The sequence below is a fragment of the Mycetomoellerius zeteki genome, unplaced genomic scaffold, assembly GCF_001594055.1.
Source record: "Mycetomoellerius zeteki isolate Tzet28-1 unplaced genomic scaffold, Tzet1.0 scaffold105, whole genome shotgun sequence".
NCBI classification, from domain to species: Eukaryota; Metazoa; Arthropoda; class Insecta; order Hymenoptera; family Formicidae; genus Mycetomoellerius; species Mycetomoellerius zeteki.
In genome coordinates this window covers 1137261-1145390 of record NW_017255965.1, presented here as the reverse complement: position 1 = coordinate 1145390, position 8130 = coordinate 1137261, and the positions used below count along the sequence as shown (strand labels likewise).

Here is an 8130-nt window from a genome sequence, read left to right as displayed (position 1 = left end):
TAAATGAGCAATTTCGGTAAAAACTATAACTCGAATACAGTAAGATCGATGCAAAAATCACAATATTTTCAGATAAAAATATTATGAAACATTTTATAATCAGAAAATGTATAATAATCCTCTTTTTGTGCCTTCCTTATCTTTTTTTTTGTAATATCAAAGCTTTTTCTTTTAAAAACCTTTGACAATTTCGACCGTTTTTTCTACATTTTGGATATATGTATACAGGGTGTCGTTAACCGATTAAATCACCCATCGTGAGCAGGTAGAGTGAACCGAACTGAGTCGAAAAGTCCTCTACCATTTCGCAATTTTCGCAATAGTTAACAAGATATTAATTACTAAAAATGGCTGAATATTGGTCTTCAATAATTTTTTTCTCAAATACTATCATTTTTACAAAAAAACTATAAGAGACAAAAATTGTTTATTTTCTTCTCATAGAACTCTAAGAATTTTTTCAGAATTTTTTATGAACTTTTTAGTACTGCATTTTCTTATTTTTATTATCATGAGAAAATACGTTATTAAAAAATTCTGAAAAAATTCTAAAAAATTCTCAGAACTTTGAAAAGAACTATAAAAAGAAAATAAACAATTTTTGTCTCTTACAGTTTTTCTGTAAAGTTGATAGTATTTGAGAAAAAAATTATTGAAGACCATATTCGGCCATTTTTAGTAATTAATATCTTGTTAACTATTGCGAAAATTGTGAAATGGTAGAGGACTTTTCGACTCAGTTCGGTTCACTTTACCTGCTCACTGATTGATGAGTGATTTAATCGGTTAATGACATCCTGTATAGCTTCTTCTTTAATTAACCACGAATCGATGGAGTTCCGACCTTCACGACGATTTCGCAAGAACAACCCAATAAAAGTAAAATTTCTCGGTCGAAAATAACTCTTTCAAGGAGAGTCGGTCACAGCACTTTGTCCCAGAACAATCGATAAAAATGACCCGACCGGTTTTTCAAACGACTCACGTATCTTCTGTTCGCGACTTCGAAAATGTTGTTGTCTTATAAAAGACCACTCTTCATCACGAAATTCGCTCTTATTTGCAAAGTAAAGGTTCCGTTAAAAGATGAATTCTCATATTTTGACAAATTAAAAATATATCGCATTGAAAGTAAAAATTTGTCCTAACATGATAAAACAGACAACTAAAATAAAATATTTCTTTTATGTTAAAACATCATATTACAATAAAATATCGTTAAAGAAAACAATTAGAATTGGCAAATATATTCAATATAATAACATGCGTTCGTTAACTGTTATATAATTATTAAATTGTTACAAGCAAAAATAATTTTTATTCTACTCATGCAGTTTATTATAAACGAACTACGAAAAGTTTTCGCCATTCGTTATCGTATCAAATTTCTTGTTCCTATCGTTAAAATACATTTGTGCATGTTGTAAGATAAGATACAACGGATACAACTATTATCCAAGTCATCATTCGCTCCGCTGCTGTTGCATTTTCAATTAGTTCAGTATGTTATTTTAATATATGCAAGGTTGATACAAACTTCATTCTGAAGTGAACGAAAACAATTAATATTCATATATTCCATTTGGAAAAGAACATAAGAAAATCATTTGATTTTTCAGAACGCAAAATGTGGATAATATTTTTCTTCTATTATTATCAAGAGAGAGAAAATTTTCAATTATCGAGCTGACGTTAAAAAAAATATTGAGATAACTTCAAATAATATCATGCTACAATTATATACAGGATACGTTAGTTTCGTTTAATGGTCAAAGAGAGTAATCGCGCACTCCAAATATTTTTTTTCATTTGAACTGGGACTGCGTGCCACGCAGTAACGGGAGCATTTCTCTTCGCAATTTGTTTCTCAACGAAATACGTTTTATCATTACAACTGATGTCTGCCGCTATAACGTGCACATGTGGGCGCCCTTATGCGATTACGTCCTGCTTATTACGCATGAGACGGCATATATAAACGGCGTTAAGTATATATACGATGTGTTTCTTGTGAGTTCTAACCGGTATACTCTATATCGTAGGAATAAGTTACGTAGAACGCTGTCAGAGCTTCCTTAGTACAATATTCTACCTAATGATGGCAAGAGCGACAAGATTTATGTGGCTGTTATTTGCAGTGGTAAGTTGTTAACCCATAAATTAGAAATTCGCCTCAAAACTTGGTAGTATATCAAACTTTCACGAAGTCCTTTTTGTCAAAATTAATAAATTGTTTATTAAAATAAAGTTTTAAATGTGTAACGTAACGTAAAATAAATTTGTCTCTTCAAATTTATTATTATACAATTAATTCCAATTTAAACTAAATACAAAAATTTTAAATATTTGTGAATTGACGAATAATATTTTCTTTATATTTTTATTCCCTCCAAAATAATTCTTGAATTTATCTCTATAATTTTGTCATATTTAAAAAGATGCCTCTTGAGCTTGCTAGGATCTTACTTGACATTAACGATTTAATGTCGAACATATGCAGGCATTATATTAAGGCATATATATAAATTAGCTAACTCTTCAGAAATATATCTATTGTATTATCGCATAATAATAGAGGTAAATAAAAATTTCTACAGGCTGCAACAGCGCAGGCGAAACCATTAAACCCATCGATCGACGAATCTATCAATGAAATTGAGCGTGATAACACAAATCTGCAAAAAAATCCATTTGGATCAAATAAACAACAGAATTCTGCTTTGCCGACTAACGAAGCATCAATACAGGAAACCATGCGAACTGATGCTACAGACTCGGCAGTTGGTACCATGATCGATACGACCATACAATCAGTAAGTGTATCTTTATAAATTGATGAGACAGAGACGTTTCATCATCCCATTCCGCTAATTAATTATAATTTTAATATGTATTGTAGGCTATTAGTTTATTTCAGTAATTGGGTAACTCACACTAATTCTCTTTGCAAAAATTATTCATTGTCATTTTTGCCTATTAAATAATTAATTAAAATCAATTTGTCAATTAACATATTCAATAATTGAGATTATATATATGATTCCAAAGTAGAACACAGAAGTCATAATAATATAATAACATCGTTACAAATATTATTTTTCACTACAAATTCATTTTTAAGAGACAAATGACGTCATGATAATGTGCTATATATATTATGACTTAATTATAACTCTGTGGTCTACCTGGATTATAGCATTAGTATGTCCATAGTATTAGCATATCTTAGTTGAAATAAATAAGTTATAAATTAAATTGACAACTATCGATCAATCTTATATAATTTTTCTGAAAAATTCAGATATCAGATATATAGATATTATATTTTCTGCATAAATTTTTATATTATTGAGAATATCATGTTCCCAATTCAATTTTTAATTTTTAAATAAAAAACCTATATATAATTTTCATAATTTCTCTCTATGTCATGAAACGTCATAAAAATGCATTCCAAAGACATTGACGTAAAATCAATCCTTTTGGCAAAGTTTCAGGAAAACTCAACGATAAAACCGGGTCCGTTCTCTTGGTTCCTGACACCACTGGTGCAGAAAATCCAGTTCTCGCCACAATCGTTCCTCAATGATCGTCTGCAGCTACTGAAAGATGTGCTAAACACTCTAGGAATCAACGTGCTACAAAACGTGACGGCGAAACAGCTAAGTGGATCCAGCCTATTGCATTTCTTGGGTCCTAATGATTCTGGTTTCTACACGAACCGACTGGAACCGGCCGGTTTTCTGGGCGGTAACGGCTGGTTCGCCAACAAAGGCGGCATTCTCGGCGGACCGGGGGCCATACTCTCCACCGGCAGCCTTCTCACGGATTATCCGACTGCTTACAGAAGGAAATAGAACGGCCTATCGTTTATTAAACGTGTGTAAATAATCGAAGAGCGAAAACTGTGCAACATAGTTCTTATTGAACAAGTGTTCTGAAAATTTCGGATTTATCAAGTAAGTCATTTACTGAATGTCGAAGATTCACAATCTTCCCTTTTAATCGAAATGTTAAAGAGCAAAAAGTAACGATAAAAGAGCGAAAAGCAGTATTTTTAACTTCTATATAAATTTCGTAAATCATTAGTGAAATGCTTTGACAAATTAAACTCGAGAAATCCAAGTAGATGATATTAAGTAAATTATTATTAATATAAACACGATATCACATTTTTTACACATTTATATTCTTATTTTTTTTATGTATACCCGTAATGAAATAAAACAAATTTAACAAATTAAGACAAACGTACCATGAAATCATAATCAGTTTCTATTTCTTCGTATATCACAGCGTAATGTTGATATAGTGCATTTTTTATGCAATTCGACAGCAACTCGACGACTCGCGCTTCGGATTTTTAATAAGACGCAAGTCTCGAGTTACTGGAGACGGGACAGCAAAAGAAAAAAGGAAAAAAGAATTATTAGCTGCGCGAAAAATGCACGACAATGCACATCAATGGAGAGTGCGATGCGTTATTGGAAATGCATAAGATATCCGGTATCTCGCGAATTCGCAGCAAGCGGCTACGCGGTATTTTACGGAGTTGGACGAACGCCGCATGAAATGGAGGTAAACCGCGAGGAATTTCATTTCTACCAAATTGAGATTCGATCTCTCGAGTCCGACTGATGGTCGATGATCTTCGATGATCAGTGTACTCGTAGACCAAGAGTCTCTTCGTCTACGGTCTATTACTCCCTATGCGATTTCGCTACTTGTAATTCGACCATGCTGAAATATCGCCTGTTACACGAGCGATTACGTGCCGACATCTCCGGAGGCGAAGTTTATTAAAATCGTATGACTGATTTGTGCGGTTGGTATCGTTGAAAACGACGCGAGTTACGTATATGTTTGAGATATTTGATAATTGGTAATATGATCGATAAGAGATCAATTTTCCTCGCTGCAAAACTAAACCGATTTTCAAGGATAACCGTAATATGACTTTGTATAACTAGCGTTCTTTTTAATTTGAACGGAATTTTAAAACTTTTTATTATTTTTACGCATTTTATATATCTATATGTATATGTGTGTGTGTATTAGACTTTTTATTATATGTGCTTACTATCGTCTTAAATTTATTATCTCTTAATTTTACCAAATTCTCAGGATAAAATATTCTCGTTACGTGACAGGCATACATAAAAAAACAGGAATAAATTGCGAAAGAAAAATTTCTCAATCAAATTAAAATTCGATCTGTTTCATCCGGTCAATAGCCATATGTATTCGTGTGTATTCGTAGTTTCCGGTTAAGATTAAATCTGTTTACTGTCTAGTTCTATACGAAGGAGGAGTAGCACTTGATAAATTGGCAATAATACGCTGCCTCTGTACAAGCTTGTGTACAAGCTACACCTGTATAAGCAACCGCGTGATCGATGAGAGTGTGGCGACGCAGTTTGCAGCGCCGTGTGTCGTTTATAGATTAATTCTACGTGTCAACAGTTTGTCGTGTCACGCTTTTATTGACTCGTTAATACATGACCACAAATTATATAAGCTCAAATATTCAAGAATATTTCGAGCGATACAGCCCGTTGACATTGAATTTATTAAGCTATTGCAATTGAAAGTTAATTATCATGAAAAGAGCATGTAATATTACACGTGTATAGTATTATCGTAATACGTATCACGATATTAATAATATCTACATTAATCGTCTTCTATCCTGACTGTCCTACGTTGTTTACGTTTACGATGCATTCAGGAATTTATTACGTTGTTACATAATTAAATCGAAACTATAGCAATGTTACATATAGGTAGGAAGGGATTTATAATGCATGCAATCGAAGGATTTTCATAAAATCCATAGCTAAAGCTCATTATAATTATATCGATAAATAAGTTATTCTTGTAGTTTTCACTAAGATTAATAATTTACTTCAAACTGACTTTTTATCGCTTGTACAGTCGTTTGCATTTTATCATCAATAAACAATCTAGCAGATATTCTCAATAATCATTAATATAACAGCACACAACTTTTGAATAATTGAAGACAATATATTAACATACAAGTTTCCAATTCACAATTTATAATAATTTGCTAAATATATATCAGCGATATATATTTAATAACAAGCGATCTAAAAAAATTTTATTAAATTAATTTAAATTAATTTAAAAAGATTAATAATTCTAATAATTTCCAAAAAAGATCATAATTTATAATTCAGTGAGAGTTTACTATTTGTCACCGTTTTTGTTGGAAATTTCGATTTTTTAATACCTGCAAAAATTACGTATACACTACTAGTTAATCGAAATGTTACTAATAACTACAATGACCGCCATTATTACAATGACCGCCATTATTACAATTGCAAAATGAGAACGTGGAAGCTATGTTAACTTGCAAATATGTATGCGTGAATGAAACTTTCCCAGGCTGAGTTCGACTAGAACAGTACGAATCGTTAGCGCAACTCGCGGAACTTTTTAATTAGCGACAACAGAGAGAGAATATTGCGGCGGAAAATTCACGCAGCACAATTGGGCAGGTGTGCTATAGTACTCCCCGCTCCTCGATAATATATTGAGCTTTTAAGTCTTTTAACTGCGTCTGAAATGGCGATCAATAAGTCGTATATCCGAGAAAGAGAAATGACATGGATTATAAATAGTCGACTGTGTCCGAGCAATCATATCGGAGTTTCAATGTTCAAGAAAAGATCGACAAGACGATAATTAAAGACTTTTTTGATATAGCGATAATCACCACAAAGGATTTATGCAAGATGTAATAGGCAAGATCTTTCGATTCGTGAGTGGGAGGATTAGCGACCGTTTGGCTCACGAAACCAACGATGATACGCTCACGATCGCCTAGAATTAGGTGGGTCAATGAACGTCCGCGAATCGATGTTTGTGACGTAAGTACGCCGCTATTTTGCCTCGTAACCTTGAACATAAACTTGGAAACTGGTTTGTCCGCGGATAAGAAAAATTTTTCGTGCGATGTATAAGTGGTTGGTCACAGAGAAAAATTCCATATATCTTCGCAAAGTTAACACACCATTTTCAGAACTTTAACAGAACTTTAATCTATCAATCATACCTAAAAATGGAGTATTTCGTAGTTCACAGAGATATAGTTTAGATGAGTTAAAAAAAATCATAATTAAGAAAGTAAATAAATTGTTAAAATATAATTTGATTGTTGTATATTATGTAGAACATAATTAACGTTTTATAAAAAAAATCAGAGATAAAATTATTTATTAATAAATAAATTAAAATCACAAAATGTTTTACTACAAGTTGATATAAAAAAATTTTGGAACTTTTTACAGTAAAGGTGAAACTTCTTAAATGCTGGCACATTCTCAGGAGACTCTGAGCTTTGAACAAAGTTCGAGACGTACGTAAGTCTCCTCTCATATCTCTATAGGCAGAGAGAGAATCTTCCTGTAAGTACTTTGAGTGCTTAAATTGGATGTAGTTATTAGTTACATAAAAGAGTTGGTCAAAGTAATTGAGGGGTTTAAAGTTTAAAACTTTTCACTATACGGACAGTAGTTGAAAGGTGCATCCTTTTTTTCTCAGTTGACTTCTAGAGTGTCTGTTTTAAAAGAGTTGATAATTATACAAATCAAACATACAGACATGATAATTATTTCTATAAGGATAAGAATAATCAAATATAAATGTGAGTAATTTGATTTTAATCAATCTTATATTGTAATTTCAGAGGCATATTATATGACCCTGGAAGTACAACATGATTATGAATTTAAGGCAAAATCATTACACCGTAAAATAATTGTGCTTTAACAAAAAACTCTGTAATTATCCAGGTGACAGGATCGGCTGTCAATAACACGTTAATAACGTTAAGCTAAACATTGCTCTTTTTAGACAATTATTTTTGTCATAAGAAACAGACCTTTAATTGATCTTTGGATGATACGGTCAACTATCAATTACATGGTCAACGACTAGGCTTGCATTCACCTCAACGTTCACGCACCCCCGAGCACCTACGTCGGATCGTGAGTGGGTGTCATGAGTGGGGGTTTGTCAGTAAGGGGGGCGCCGACAGATTCTGGTGGGGATGGAATAAAATCTCCGAGTGTACGGGGAGGCAGTCCAGTCAAACTAGTCAGT

The 8130-nt window shown here is 32.5% G+C and overlaps 1 protein-coding gene across 1 annotated transcript; it reads left to right on the top strand.

Moving 5' to 3' along the window:
• Nucleotides 1-2020: 2020 nt before the first annotated feature.
• LOC108721654 (uncharacterized) lies at nt 2021-3914 on the top strand. Its single transcript, XM_018446304.1, has 3 exons — nt 2021-2140; nt 2598-2813; nt 3492-3914. The coding sequence occupies exons 1-3, from the start codon at nt 2096-2098 to the stop codon at nt 3855-3857; spliced, it is 627 nt and encodes a 208-aa protein (XP_018301806.1). The 5' UTR covers nt 2021-2095; the 3' UTR covers nt 3858-3914.
• Nucleotides 3915-8130: the final 4216 nt, after the last annotated feature.

What these genes read in the sequence shown, in the direction of transcription:
- LOC108721654 (XM_018446304.1), top strand. Translation starts at nt 2,096, where the DNA reads ATGATGGCAAGAGCGACAAGATTTATGTGGCTGTTATTTGCAGTG. An exon ending in TGTGGCTGTTATTTGCAGTG is followed by an intron (nt 2,141 to 2,597) that starts GTAAGTTGTTAA and finishes AAATTTCTACAG; the next exon opens with GCTGCAACAGCGCAGGCGAA. An exon ending in TCGATACGACCATACAATCA is followed by an intron (nt 2,814 to 3,491) that starts GTAAGTGTATCT and finishes CTTTTGGCAAAG; the next exon opens with TTTCAGGAAAACTCAACGAT.